The following is a 16,319-nucleotide window of genomic DNA, read 5'->3' as shown; positions in this document are numbered from 1 at the left end:
ACATTTATAGAATACTCTACCAACATTAGAATATGCATTCTTTTCAAATGCACATGAATCTTTAACCCAGACACAGCATATTCTGTGTCATAAAACAAACCTTAGCAAATATTAAATAAGTTAAAACATATAAAATGCATTCACTAATACAATCAAATTAAATTAGAAATCATTAAAAAAAACAAGAAAATCTCCAAACACTTAGAAATTAAACTTCAGATCCTTAAATAATACCCAAGTCAAGGACAAGGTCTCAATAGATCTGATAATATATTTTGAACTGAATGAAAATTAAAATACAGACTATCAAAATTTGTAATATTAAATTTTGTGATAGCAGTGGTCAGAGGGATGTTTGTAGCAATAAGTACTTATATTACGAAATAAAAAAGATCTCAGTTCAATAAGGTAAGCTTTCACCAAAAGAAACTAGAAATAGAAGAGAAAATAAACCTTAAACCTAAAACAAGCAGAAAGAATAAAAAGGCAAGAAAGATAAGACAAGAATAGAAATCAATTAAATTAAAAGCAGAATATATATTGATCTATAAAAATTGAAAGCGATTCTTTTTATACTGTTTTAAAATACTAATGAAATAGTTAAGCCTCTAACAAAACTATCCCCAAAATGATAAAAATTACCAATATGGAAATTGAGTGTTGGGATAACACTGCAGACACCACTGACATCAAGAGTATAAAAAAGTACACTACAAACAACTGTACAAGTATTAAATTTATTATACAGATGAAGTGGACCAGTTCTTTGAAAACCACTAACAACCAAAACTCACTTAAGATGAATGAGACAACTGGAATGAACCTAATAGTATTAATGGGACTGAATTTGTAATTAAAACTTTCAAAAAAATCCAGACCAAGCTTGATTCACTGATGAATTCTACCCAAGAAATAATACCATATCTATAAAATCTCTTCAAGAGGGTAGAAGAGGAAATTCCTTACAACATTTAAAGCAGAATGTTGTTCTGATATTGAAACTAGACAAAGATAGTAAAAAATATATATATATATATATATATAAGTACTAACAATGTTATTACTAACACAGATGCAAAAAATATTGACAAAATATTAACAAATAACCCTGGGATATATGTATTTTTAAATGCACCACCACCAACTGCAGTTTATCCAGGCTGCAAGGCTGATTCAGTATTTGGAAGTTGATCAATGTAATCTACCATGTTAACATGGTTAAAGGAAGAAAAATCATGCCAGATGCTTTTTCTGTATCAATTAATATGAACATTATAATTTAAATTACTAAAACAACAAATTAAAATTATAATTTATATCATAATAGCATTTATAATGAAATTCTTAGCAAAATAGGTATAAAAGAAAATTCTTCAGCCTAATAAGACAGTGTCTATTACAAAAGTATCATAATTATTGGTAATTAAACTGAATGCTTTTCCCCTCAGGACGGGAACAAGGTTAGGATATCCAATCTCACCACTTTTATTCAACAATATTTATCATTGTCTTAACCAGGACGGTAATGTAAGAAAGAAAATAAGTTCATAAAGACTGGAAAGCAAGAAAGAAAACTCTATTTGCATATGCACACTTGACTGGTTGGTTGGTTGGTTATTTAGTCACTAAGTTGTATCCAACTCTTCTGTGATTCCATCATGAACTGTAGCCTGCCAGTTTCCTCTGTCTATGGAATGTTCCAGACAAGCATACTGGAGTAGGTTGCCATTTCCTTCTCTAGGGGATCTTCCTGTCTCAATGACTGAACCCACATCTTCTGCATTACAGGCAGATTCTTTGCCACTGAGCCACCAGGGAAGCCTACATATATGATTGCCTACCTAGAAAATCTCAAGGAATGTACTACCCAAAACAGACATAAAAACCTTACCAGGTCTTATAAGTGAGCTCAACAAGATCTCAAGATGCAATGTCAACAACAGACAGATCAGTTATATATGCTAGCAATGTAAACTGGAAACCAAAATGTATAAGAGAATATTATTTTCAGTATCTCCAAAGAACATATAATACTCAGGTATACGTTTAACAAAAATATGTATAAAATCTGTAAACCAAATAAATGACTAAATACTGAAGAATCAAAAAATCTGAATAAAGGAAGAGATATACTGTGTTCATGGATTGGAAGATCAACATAAGAAAGATGTCAGTTCCCCCCAAGCTGAACACACTCTTCACCAAAGAGGACATAAAGTGGCAAATAAGCACATGAGAAGATGCCCAACATCAATATCTATTAGGGAAGGAAGATTAAAACCACAATGAAATACTACTTTACATCAATTTGAATTGCTAAGATAAAAAAAATATGTATACTAACAATGTAAAATGCTGGTAAAGATGTAAAACAATTATATCTGTTACACACTGATTATGGGAATTAAAAATGGTATGATCACTCTGGAAAACTGTTTGGCAGTATCTTATAAACATATACTTGCCATATGAACCAGGAATCACGCTCCTGGGAATTTACCCTAGAGAAATGAAAACATATCCTCACACAAAAACCTTTCACAAATGTTTGTTCTTGTGGTTGTGCTCAGTCGCCCAGTCATGTCTGCCTCTTTGCAACTCCATGGACTATATAGCCCACCACCAGGCTCTTCTGTCCATGGAATTTTCCAGGCAAGAATACTGGAGTGGGCTGACATTTCCTACTCCAAGGGATCTTCCTATCCCAGGAATCAAACCTATGTTTCCTGCATTGGCAGGCAGATTTTTACCACTGTGCCACGCAAACTTTTAGAGCAATTCTATTTGTAATTGACCAAATTTGGAAACAACTTTAGTGTTCTTAAATATGGATAAATAAACTATGGCACATTCACCTGGTGGAATACCGCTGCTACTCTTGCTGCTAAGTCGCTACAGTCCGACTCTATGCTACCCCATAGAGGGCGGCCCACCAGGTTCCTCCGTCCCTGGGATGCTCCAGGCAAGAATACTGGAGTGGGTTGCTGTACTACAGAGCAGTAAAAAAAGGATAGATGTTGACATGCAACATCTCAAATGAATCTCAAAGGCTTTATGTTATTGCATACTGCTTGACTCCATTTATATGTTATTTGGGAAAGGTAAAACTGTAATACAGAGACTAGTTCATGACTGCCAGGCTGAGGGATGGGTAGAGGGTGTGACTATAAAGAAATAGCAAGAGAGAGTTTTTTAGGGGTGATGGAGCTGTTCTTTATTCTGATTTTGATGATGGTTACACAAATCCATGCATATGTTAAAACTCATATAACTAAAAGTCTGTAAACTTTATATAACTCTAAACCCCTAAAAAGTCAATTTTACTCTATGATAATTTAGTTAAAAAAAGAGAACAACTCCCCCCACCACCCACAGGCCTTTATCAAAGTGATTATCCATCCACTCACTTGCAGCCATGTCCGTATTCTTAATCCTCAAAAGAATCACTATTTAGACATTCATCTCATGGCCACATGTTCAGAAGAACTCCCACAAGAAGGCTTGTATGGATAAATAATGTTTTGAATGGATAAATAATGCATCAAACAGTAAAAATGCTAGAAATATTAAAGGCAATTTTTACTTATATTTTACTGCTATTGCCATTGTCTTTTTTTTTTCTTTTTGTAAATAGATTCATTTTGGAATTCAGCTTCCTTCAATACTGAGACCTCATACCTTCATTTCCCCACGTTCCGAGGAGAGCTTAGTGCTGATGTGTCTTTCTTTTTTAAGACCACAGCCTCTTCAGGGGTGTTTTTAGAGAACCTGGGAATCACAGACTTCATCAGGCTAGAGCTTCGAGGTGAGCTGTCCGCCCTGCACAAAGCCACTGGGCTACTCAGTAATTAACATTAACCTTGCTGGTAACCTAACTCCTAATACACTGACATGCTTCCTTTGTCAGTTATATTTTTTCTTAAATACTAAGTGGAAAGTGAAACAGTGATTCCTGCAACACACAACAGTCTGTACAGTTCCTTGTTGTCTTAATTCTATGTGCAAAAAGGGTATTAAACCAAACTGGTCAAATAACTTCTTACTAAATCACAACATTATGTGATTTAATTGACTAAATACATTGTTTGTATATATGTAGACAAAACTTAATGTCTTGCTATCTGAAATTCACCTAGTGCTTTTAAAACTACATAAAGGTTTAAACCACCTTTTTAAATAAAATCACTTCTATGTATAAAGTCAGATAAAATATTAGTTTTGTTTCTGTAGGTAAATATCTCTATTGCTTAGGGCTTAGCAGGATGAACAAGTAAACTCTGGGGAGAAGTACATTAAAATCAGCTTCACCTTTCTTTCTCCAGGATACAGGTTTATTCTCCACCCCAACCCCTCCCCAACCAACTCAGACTGACATCTGTCTGCATCCCTAGCCTGTCTTCTTTCATAAGGAGCAGGGCATGGTGGTTTTTTCAGATCTACTCAAGACTAAACTTTCTCTCCTGTGAAGGAACTCGGGCATCTCTCATATTTTTATTTCCAGCCCCAACAGAAGTAACCTTTTCCTTTGATGTGGGGAATGGGCCCTGTGAGGTCACGGTGCAGTCTCCCACTGCCTTTAATGACGATCGGTGGCACCACGTGAAGGCAGACCGGAACGTTAAAGAAGCGTCCCTTCAAGTGGGTCAGCACCCTCGCAAGACCCAACCTGCCCCAGCTGACGGGCACGCCCGCCTGCAGCTCAACAGCCAGCTTTTCGTGGGTGAGTGCTGCTGGCGGCTTCTAACTGTACGGTGCTCTGAGTGCAAAGACACACCAAGAGGAGAGCGCAGCTACAACAGTAGTGATGATAACAGCTGCCGCGACTACTATAGGCACTGGTGGGAGAAGGAGATACTGAATAAAATCCTCTTTACCTCTCTCCTTTTCCCACTCAGTCCATAAGTGTGTTCTCTACATCTGTGTCTCCATTCTTTCCCTCAGATAGGTTCATCAACACTATTTTTCTAGATTCCATACACATGCATTAATATACAATATTTGTTTGAGCCTAGCCTGGTGCTCTGTGATTCTGTGATTACCTAGCGAGATGGGATGAGGGATTGGAGGGAGTCTCAAGAGTGAGGGGATATATATATATATGTATATATGTATATATATATATATATATGAGTGAAGTGAGTGAGTGAAGTTGCTCAGTCGTGTCCGACTCTTTGCAACCCCATGGACTATAGCCTAACCATGTTCCTCTGTCCATGGGATTTTCCAGGCAAGAATACTGGAGTGGGTTGCCATTTCCTTCTTTAGGAGATCTTCCCGACCCAGGGATTGAACCCAGGTCTCCCGAATTGTAGGCAGATGCTTTACCATCTGAACCACCAGGGAAGATCCACATATATATATATATATATATACACATACATATATATATGTGTTTATATATATATGCATAGATATATATGTATAATTATGACTGATTCACATTGTTGTGTTGTGCAGCAGAAATCAATACAACATTATAAAGAAATTATCCTCCAATTAAAATGTAAATTAAAACGAAAAAATGTTCTGAACTGAAAAGGAACCTTGAGACTGAAACTCAATGCAGGCAACTCCATAAAGTACAGTTCTGATGTTTGCTCTGGGTAAATTACATCAAGGGGATGATGAACCAGAGGCATTCACAGTGGCATCTCGTGCATGGAAAGGGATCCTGGGGGAATCTGAAGGGGCAAAGCTAAAAATAGAATCTGACTACCAAGTGAGAAGGACGCACGGCCCAGTTCCAGGATTTTTCTGCCCCCATGGAAGTCTCATGATCACCTGCATCAGCGAAAGATGACACTGCTAGTTTTCATATCAGGTGAAGGCAAGGGTAAAGGTTGGTAGGGAAATATCTGGCTGGGATGCTTTCCTTGTGAGTAGGCTAAAGATCAGTCATCCAAAAAGAGGGGGGCGGGGTGGGGTTGCAGGGCTAAGATGGAGCTGATTAAAAAAAAAAAAGTCAGTGTGGATCAGCCACACAGACACTGTGTACCAAGAACTCATTCAATATGAGTATCTCTGCCATAGATCATGTGCCTCAATGGCTCAGTCATGTCCAATTCTTTACAGCCCCATGGACTGTAACCCACCAGGCTCCTTTGTCCATGGGATTCTCCAGGCAAGAACACTGGAGTGGGTTGCCATTTTCTACTCCAGGGGATCTTCCTGACCCAGAAACTGAACTCACATCTCTTGCATTTCCTGCAATGGCAAGTGGATTCTTTACCACTGGGCCACAGATTATTGTACCCAATTTACAGATGAGATCATGGAGGTTCAGAGAAATCAAGGGACTTGATCACAGAAACCCAACTGGAAGGGAAATCCAAACCCTTGTTGGACTGATTCCCTGGCTTGCACTCAATATCATAGACGATTTATGTTTGTTTCAGTTAACTCTATTTATTTAAAAAATTAGCATTTTTTATCCATTTCTCTCACTTTTTAGTGAAGTTAGAGAATCAGACTTGTAATTGGGGCAAAATCCTCCAATGTCCCCCCAGAATCGGACAATAGGAGGCCAGGCCGACAGAAGCAGCCTCGTGTGACTCTGCAAAGCAGTATTTAATCCAGCCCAGCTCCTGGTTCCTCTTCGCCCTGCTCCTTCTCTGCTGCTCTCATTGCAAGCTTCATGTTTAGAACCAGAGTGGAGTCATTATTCTGCTGTCCCTTCTTTAAAGATAAACACTCTGGGTAGTGGAAGTCTTCCCTCTAATTTACTTGCTTAGTCTTTATTATTGTTTATTTTCCCCAAAGGGAGGAATAAGTTTTGCTACATTGCTTTTTAGACAACTCTATTCTAATTTGGAAACTAAGCAGTTTAATGAAGTAGCTCTCAGTTGGTCTGATCTCACGTATTTTAAAGTAAATAAGGACACAGTCCAATTAAAAATTGATGTAAATCACAAATTAGCACAGAGTCTGCTTTGCCAGAAGTTACCTACTACAACGTTCAGGAACGGATGCTATTGAATGAATTTGTGTGTGTGTGTGTGTGTGTGTGTGTGTGTGTGTGGTGTAGCCCATAGCACCGTTAAACTCAGCTTCAAGCACAGTTAGTTCTCACTGAGTCGAGGAGGCTTCCCTGAAAGTTATCAAATTGTGAATCAAACAAAACAGTTCTATTTTCTGATTTAAATTCTGAGGATTAATGAACAGAATTTCTAGGAACAAAGTTTGAATGGGAACCTACCTAGAGCTAGTGTTTCCGTTATGGCAATGTTTCTAAATCCTGAGGTGTTAGTTGAAAATTCAGTGAATCAGGATCTTTGGGAATAAATCCAAAATCTGTTTTTAGCAGGTACTTCAGATGACTCCTGTGCTCCCATATTTATTATGTTCACATGATAAATGATATAAAAATAAGGAGATATATATTATTTGGTTAATGTTATACCACCTAATCTCAGAGCTTCCAGGATGGAGTGTGAAAGGCCTGAGGTCCTACATTTTGGTTTTACCTCTTCTGCCTTCTCTTTCTTTGGTCTCTTCTCAGTTCCTTTTCACAGCTTTATTATTCAGAGCTCATCTAAGTAAGAATTAGCATTATATAACACACACAATATATAGGGTTGGCCAAAAAGTCCATTTGGCTTTTTCTAAAAGTTATTACAATAAATCTTAAATGAACTTTTTGGTCAATCGAATACATAAATTTGTAATACATCTATTATACAAAAATATATATGCACAACAATGTAAATATATATAAAATACATGTACAAATTTATGTACAACATATTTATAATACCTATTACATTGCAAAGATTTTAAACTATATAACCTTTATTATACATGTCATTGTTTATAAATTTAAACTTTAAAAGGATCAGTGGTCTTCATTTTGTCCTTTAAGAGAGGAACAAATGTAAAAATGTAAGTCTAAGTATTTTAGAATAAATATAACCAAGTTCACCTTAAAAAATATTTTCATTAATGCTTTTAACTCAGTGCCATTTGATGATTAACATTTGATCGGACACGACTCAGCGACTTCCCTTTCAATTTTCACTTTCCACTTTCATGCATTGGAGAAGGAAATGGCAACCCACTCCACTGTTCTTGCCTGGAGAATCCCAGGGACGGGGGAGCCTGGTGGGCTGCCATCTATGGGGTCACACAGAGTTAGACACGACTGAAGTGACTTAGCAGCAGCAGCAGCAACATTTGATCACAGACTATGTTTTCAGAATTGTATTTGTTCATAAAACTTTGAGCAATGACTTTTTTGTCATTATCTATATGGGGCTTCCCTGGTGGCTCAGCAGTAAAGAATCTACCTGCAGTTCACGGGGCGCAGGAGATATAAGTTTGATCCTTGGGTCAGGAAGATCCCCTGAAGGAGAGCATGGCAACCCACGCCAGTGTTCTTGTCTGGAAAATCCCATGGACGTGGACAGAAGAGCCTGGTGGGCTACAGTCCATGGGATCGCAGAGTCGGACATGATGACTGAGCAGAGAGCAGACATAAGGCCTCAGTTCAGCATGAAGGTGAAATCTTGAATAAGACACAGAGGAACGCATTTGCATTTGCAGTGTTTCCCTTGTAGGTGGAACTGCAAGCCGACAGAGAGGCTTCCTGGGGTGCATTCGGTCTCTGCGATTGAACGGGCTGGCCCTGGACCTGGAAGAGAGAGCCACGATGACCCCAGGAGTGGAGCCAGGGTGTCCAGGACACTGCAGCACCTACGGCCATCTGTGTCGCAATGGAGGGAGGTGTAGAGAAAAGCGCAGAGGGATCACGTGTGACTGCACCGTCTCTGCATATGACGGGCCGTTCTGCGAGAACGGTGAGTGTGCCCAAGGAACAGGGAAAGGAGGGAGCATGAGAAGTCCATGAAGCTGCCTCTGGCATTGACTCTGTAGTGAAAAGATAAGGCACTTCTCTGTGATTAGCTGAAATAGAATGGTTTCTATCCCAAATGCCTCCATTTCCCTTGGGAGGAGGTAAGCTTGTATCCTTGACAAGGCTTTGACTACTTCTAGTAGATCGGAGGGGCATCAGTGAGGTCTCCTTGAGGAGAGCAGTAAACTTTAACTATGCATTTACGCTGGACATTTAATTTTGCATTTTTGAGGCAATAATAAAATACTGTTACTCAATTCTGGTTTATGGGAATATGGAGGGATTATCTCTTTACTTAAGCTTTATTATTTTTCATCTTAATTTTTTTTAATTAAAAAACTGCAAAGGAGGAGTTCCCTGGTGGCCTAGTAGTTAGGATTTGGTGCTTTCACTGCCCCATGGCCCCGGGTCCAATCTCTGATCAGGAAACTGAGATACTGCAAGCTGTGTGTCACAGCCAAAATAAAAACAAATAATACTAAACTAAAAAACACCCAGCACAGCATGACATTATTGTTTTTCCCTTTTGAAATATTTGAGGATAAGAGATATTCTTTGCATATATAGAAATATACATAATAAGCACTTACATATTGCTGATACAACAAAAATTGCTTGCCATTCCAGACATTTCTGCTTATTTTGGAGCTGGCTCCTCGGTGATCTACAATTTTCAAGAACATTACAATGACACCTTTAGCAAGAACTCCAGCTCCGTCACAGCTTTATTTCATGAGGATCTGACATTGACAGGAGAAATGGCTACACTGAGCTTCCGGACCACAGGGACACCTAGCTTACTGCTCTATGTGAGCTCATTCTATGAGGAATACCTTTCAGTTATCCTTGCCCCAAACGGTGAGTGTCTTTACTTTTAGAACAAGAAGACTGACTTGGGTGTTGTCCATGTCCTGGCTATTGTAGATAGTGCTGCTGTGAACATTGGGATACACGTATCTTTTTGAATTATGCTGGTCCATCAGCAGAGGAATGGATAAAGAAGATGCAGAGCAGATATGCAAAAAAATATTGAGTGAGTGAGTGAAGTCACTCTGTTGTGTCGACTCTTTGTGACCCCATGGACGGTAGCCTACCAGGCTCCTCTGTCCATAGGATTTTTCAGGCAAGAGTACTGGAGTGGGTTGCCATTTCCTTCTCCAGGAGATCTTCCCAACCCAGGGATCGAACCCAGGTCTCCCACATTGTAGGCAGACGCTTCACCATCTTAGCCACCAGGGAAGAGCCCCCCTCCCACAAAAAAAATATTACTCAACCATAAAAAGCAACAAAATTGAGTCATTTGTAGGGATGTGGATGGACCTAGAGAGTGACATACAGAGTGGAGAAAGTCAGAAAGAGAAAAACAAATACTGTACATTAATACATATATGTGGAATCTAGAAAAGCATATAGATGATATTACTTGCAAATAGAGGCACAAATGTAGAGAACGATTGCATGGTTACCAAGGGGGAAAGGGTGGGGGCGGGTAAAATTGGGAGGTCGAAATTGACTTATATACATGGTTGATACTATGTATAAAATAGATAACTAATGACAACATACTGTATAGCACTGCAGTGGGGGTGAGGGAGTCTTGTCTTCTGAAATGAAATAATTAGTTTCACTGTACAGATATGCAGCAACACAAGAGATGACTCTACACATGGACATTACCAGATGGTCAATACCAAAACCAGATTGACTATATTCTTTGCAACCAAAGATGGAGAAGCTCTATACAGTCAGGAAAACAAGACCAGGACCTGACTGTGGCTCAGATCATGAACTCCTTATTGCCAAATTCAGACTTATATTGAAAAACGTAGGGAAAACCATTAGGCCGTTAAGGCATGACCTAAATCAAATCCCTTATGAGTAAACAGTCGAAGTGAAAAATAGATTCAAGAGATTAGATCTGATCGACAGAGTGCCTGAAGAACTATGGATGAAGGTTCATAACATTATACAGGAGGTGGTGATCAAAACCATCTTCAAAAAAAATAAATGCAAAAAGGCAAAATGGTTGTCTGAGGAAGCCTTACAAATAGGTGAGAAAAGAAGAGAAGTGAAAGGCAAGGGAGAAAAGGAAAGATATACACATCTGAATGCAGAGTTCCAAAGAATAGCAAAGAGAGAGAAGAAAGCTCTTCTAAGTGAACAATGCAAAGAAATAGAGGAAAACAATAGAATGGGAAAGACTAGAGATGTCTTCAAGAAAATTATAGATACTAAGGGAACATTTCATGCAAAGATGAGCATGATAAATGACAGAAAGATATGCACCTATTAGAAGCAGAAGAAATTAAGAAAAGTTGGCAAGAATACACAGAAGAACTATACAAAAAAGATCTTAATGACCCAGAAAACCATGATATGATCACTCACCTAGAGCCAGAAATCCCACTCACCTAGAGCCAGAATGCGAAGTCAAGTGGGCCTTAGAAAGCATCACTAGGAACAAAGTTAGATGAGGTAATGAAATTCCAGCTGAGTTATTTCAAGTCCTAACAGATGATGCTATTAAAATGCTGCACTCAGTATGCCAGCAAATTTGGAAAACTCAGCAGTGGCCATGGGACTGGAAAAGGTCAGTTTTCATTCCAATCCCAAAGAAAGGCAATGCCAAAGAATGTTCAGACTACCACACAATTGCACTTATTTCATGTTCTAGCAAAGTAATGATCAAAATTCTTCAAATGAGGTTTTAGCAGCACCTGAACCATGAACTTCCAGATGTTCAAGCTGGATTTAGAAAAGGCAGAGCAACCAGAGATCAAATTGCCAATATCCATTGGATCGTAGAAAAAGCAAGAAAGTTCCAGAAATGAAAGCTTCATTGACTACGTTAAAGCCTTTATCTGTGTGGATCACAACAAACTGTGGAAAATTCTTAAAGAGATGGGAATGCCAGACTACTTTATCTGCCTCCTGAGAAATCTATATGCAAGTCAAGAAGCAACAGTTAGAACCAGACTTGGAATAATGGACTGATTCAAAATTGGGCAAAGGAGTATATCAAGGCTATATATTGTCACTCTGCTTGTTTCAATTATATGCAAAGTACATCATGTGAAATGCTGGGGTGGATGAAGCACAAGCTAGAATCAAGGTTGCTGGAAGAAATATCAATAACCTCAGATATGTAGGTGACCATCCTTATATGGCAAAGTGAAGAGGAACTAAAGAGCTTCTTGATGAAAGTTAAAAAGGAGAGTGAAAAGCTGGCTTAAAACTAAACAATCAATACAGTATACTAACACATATATATGGAATTTAGGAAGATGGCAATGACGACCCTGTATGCAAGACAGGGAAAGAGACACAGATGTGTATAACGGACTTTTGGACTCAGAGGGAGAGGGAGAGGGTGGGATGATTTGGGAGAATGACATTCTAACATGTATACTATCATGTGGATTGAATCGCCAGTCTATGTCTGACGCAGGATGCAGCATGCTTGGGGCTGGTGCATGGGGATGACCCAGAAAGATGTTATGGGGAGGGAGGTGGGAGGGGGGTTCATGTTTGGGAATGCATGTAAGAATTAAAGATTTTAAAATTTAAAAAATAAAAACTAAAATAAAAAAAAAAAAACTCAACAATCAAAAAAGGAAGATCATGGCATCCAGTCCCATCATGTCATGGCAAATAGAGGGGAAAACAATGGAAACAGTGACAGACTTTATTTTCCTGGGCTCCAAAATCACTGCAGATGGTGACTACAGCCATGAAATTAAAAGACGCTTGCTCCTTGGAAGAAAAGCTATGACAAATCTAGACAGCATATTAAAAAGTGGAGACATTACTTTGTTGACTAAGGTCAGTATTGTCAAAGCTATGGTTTTTCAGTAGTCATGTGTGGATGCGAGAGTTGGACCATGAAGAAGGCTGAGTGCCAAAGAATTGATGTTTTTGAACTGTGGTGCTCAAGAAGACTTGAGAATCCCTTTGGCAGCAAGGAGATCAAACCAGTCAATACTAAAGGAAATCAACTCTGAATATTCATTGGAAGGACTGATTCTGAAGCTGACGTTCCAATACTTTGGCCACCTGATGTGAAGAGCTGACTCATTGGAAATGACCCCGGTGCTGGGAAAGATTGAGGGCAAGAGGAGAAGGGGATGACAGAGGATGAGATGATTAGATGGCATCACCAACTCAATGGACATGAGTTTAAGCAAACTCCAGATATAGTGAAGGACAGGGAAGCCTGGTGTGCTGCTGTCCATGGGAGTTGCAAAGAGTGACTGAGTGACTGAACAACAACAACGTATGTTAGAACTGTATAATAAAGAAGGCTGACAGCCAAAGAACTGATGTTTTCATACTGTGATGCTGGAGAAAACTCTTGAGGGTCCCTTGGACAGCAAAGAGATCAAACCAATCAGTCCTAAAGGAAATCAACTTGAATATTCATTGGAAGGACTGATGCTGAAACTGAAGCTCTAATACTTTGGCCACCTGATGCAAAGAGCTGACTTATTGGAAAAGACACTGATGCTGGGAAAAATTGAAAGCAGGCAGTGAAGGGGATGACAGAGTACGAGATGGTTGGATGGCATCACCTATTCATTGGATCTGAGTTTGAGCAAACTGAGAGATGGTGATGGATAGGGAAGCCTGGCGTGCTGCAGTCTGTGGTGTCACAGAGTCAGACACGATTGAGCAACTGAACAACAACAACACTGTTCATTCTGAAAGACGGTATCTCATTTTATATATGGAAAATGTTTCCTCCTCCTTGGAAATAAAATCATAAAGTTCATTAAATCATATCAAACCCAGTTTCCTTGAGCATCCGATAACTGTGATTGTTCTTTACCCATCAGTAGTTGGGAAGTCAGTCATGCCCTGTTGCCTGCGTGCATGCTAAGTTACTTCAGTCATGTATGACTCTGTGACCCTGTGGATTTCAGCCCTCCAGGCTTCTCTGTTCCTGGGATTCTCCAGGCAAGAATACTGGCAGTGGGTTGCCATGCCCTCCTCCAGAGGATTTTCCCAACCCAGGGATCGAACAAGAGTCTCTCATTTCTCCTGCTTTGGCAGGTGGGTTCTTTACCACTTGCACCACCTGGGAAGTCCCCATGCTCTATCCACGTGTAAAGAAAAGTGGAATGAGTGTTCTCTAACCCATGGTCACCAGGAAAAGTGCAGAACTAACACACTCCCAGTAGAGAACAAAACTAAGCTTTAACCCTTTCTCATGGAGAATAAAGGCAGAAACTTCTGGAAAAGATTTCTACAATCACTGACTGATAGAATCTATTACAGGTGATACCACAGTGATGGGTGGAGAGTGCATCTGTGAAGAAGAGCAGTGTGTGGATTGGGCAATTTGAATATTGTAGCAAATCACTCACTTTTCTCTTTTTGCTATATCTTGATTATAGTAGAAACATTAGAAAATATTTCTGGTTGTGCAAAAAAAATAATGTAAATGTCAGTGATACATTAAAATGCATTAAAGTAAGTCACATTAAAAGAAGTTATGCTTGTAGAAACTGAAAGTTAATACAAAATTGCTTGAGGTTTTACCATTTAATAATACGAATACCGCATGAATAATTAACTTCAAGCCTCACTTGGTGTTTTCATATGCTTAACTTGGACTTTTTCCTCTGGTTCAGGAAAATGGAAGAACTTGGAAAAAGACTGTTTGGTCTTGACTTTTAAGACTGTGTAACTGGATTCTGAATTTGGCCCCAGAACAGCACATAAATAAGTAATTGCTAGTCTGGGACAAGTGACTATATGCACTCAAGTAAAGGCTCCATAGATTCAAATTTTATTAATTTTTTTAATGTGTGTTAGGACCTGCATTGCCAGTTTTTATAAAATTCTATTTTAGTTAAAATGTCATTTTTTCTCTTCTTTAGGAAGTTTGCAGATCAGGTATAAGCTAGACAGACACCGAGAACCTGATGTTTTTAACTTTGGTTTTAAAAACATGGCTGATGGGCAGCTTCACCATGTGAGGATTAACAGAGAAGCAGCAGTGATGTTTGTAGAGGTAAGGTCATAAATTCAACAACAGCAACAGTAATCAAAATCATGATGCTCAGAACATATGACTTAAAGCCAAAATTCAATAATAAATCCTAATAAGAGAAATACACATTCGGCACTGTCCTTCCATAAGTCTAGGATAGGAAAGGTAGTCAAGGTGTTTTATTTCATTTAGCAATGTTAGTTTATCAAGAGACCATCAAAAGTTTTTATTAATATTCGACCTTTTAAAATACCATGCTCTCCTTGCTGGTTTCACTTTATTTGATTGGGAAATATTGCCTAGTTTTTCATAGGGACTATTGGAGATATTCCAATGGGAACCTATTCCCACTGGATTACAAAAGAACAAATGCTACTGAAATTTAAACACACAGAAAAAGCAAGATATTGCTTAAAGTGGAACTACATTTTGAAAAACAGCGGAGTCTTTAAATTATGCATTGTCACTGGGTTTTGAAGAGTAATCTTTTATATTGAATCTGTATGAATAATACATTTTTTCTGTTCATGTTATAAATTTCCTCTAAATAAGTAAAAACTTTGAGGTTCAAAGTAGCTCTTGCATCTCTTCGGTGCACTGTACCAATTATGATACTTAAATCATGAAGACAAATGTAAGGGGAAAGGATGGGGTAGAGTGGAATTTGAGGTGCTATAGAAGTTGTTTATAAAATACTTTTTTAACCTTTGTGATAGCTTGAACATATGGATTATTTTTTATCATTTTTCTTGGTTTTCCTTTGATTTCCATCCTTTCATCGAATTGCTTTCCATTTTGATGTTTACATCTTGTGGAACATTTAATAGGTTAACCAGAATGCAAGGAGACAAGTCATCCTGTCTTCAGGGACAGAATTCAATGCTGTCAAGTCCCTTATGTTGGGGACGATTTTAGGTAAGTGGAAGAAGGAGGGCCCCTCTCCCCCTACCACCCTATGACTGAGATCAGAAGTGTTAAGTTGCAAATATGGGAAGCATTCATCATGCAGAAAGAAGCTCCTTGACATATTCATGATTTCTCAGTGAGTGACAATCAAGGTAGAAGCTTGCACTCTTGTCTGAGTGCACATATAATCACGACTAAGTGCTGCTTGTGAGTTGAACAGGAGCGTTCCTTGAAAACTGCCTCCACACTTACCCTCTCACTTAGCAATCAAGCATAATGAAACTTTGCATTTTTCTAACAATTCAGGAAAGACAAAATCAAAGCAGATAGCAAGTTCACAAACTCTTTAGTAATCAGGGGTCAAATGCAGAAGTCATTTTAATGATAAATCTAGACTTAGGCTTAAGAAAAAGCTGCTCTTCGCCAACAAATAAGCTTTGAGCTGTGGCCTGGGCCCTGCCTTGTCTGTGGGCTGAGGTGAAATGTTTTCATTACTCCCAGCTACTCTTGGAAAATCACACTCTAAATATCCCACAGACGTCCTGTCCTTTATGGCTGCTAGTTATTCTCCAT

General features: G+C 38.7%; 1 protein-coding gene across 2 annotated transcripts in view; it reads left to right on the top strand.

Moving 5' to 3' along the window:
- Positions 1-16,319, top strand: part of LOC101123612 (contactin-associated protein-like 3) — a 236,926-nt gene that overhangs the window by 195,638 nt on the left and 24,969 nt on the right. For both annotated transcript variants that reach the window (XM_042243184.2, XM_027964384.3), the window contains exons 16-21: positions 3,635-3,805; positions 4,502-4,720; positions 8,553-8,792; positions 9,476-9,706; positions 14,728-14,861; positions 15,668-15,755. In XM_042243184.2, the coding sequence (XP_042099118.1) occupies positions 3,635-3,805; positions 4,502-4,720; positions 8,553-8,792; positions 9,476-9,706; positions 14,728-14,861; positions 15,668-15,755 (1,083 nt within the window). The remainder of the gene's footprint in view (positions 1-3,634; positions 3,806-4,501; positions 4,721-8,552; positions 8,793-9,475; positions 9,707-14,727; positions 14,862-15,667; positions 15,756-16,319) is intronic.

The sequence above is a fragment of the Ovis aries genome, chromosome 2 (genome assembly GCF_016772045.2).
Source record: "Ovis aries strain OAR_USU_Benz2616 breed Rambouillet chromosome 2, ARS-UI_Ramb_v3.0, whole genome shotgun sequence".
In the NCBI taxonomy this organism is placed as follows: Eukaryota; Metazoa; Chordata; class Mammalia; order Artiodactyla; family Bovidae; genus Ovis; species Ovis aries.
The sequence above is the reverse complement of the archived record's forward strand: the minus strand, read 5'-3'. Positions and strand labels throughout refer to the sequence as shown.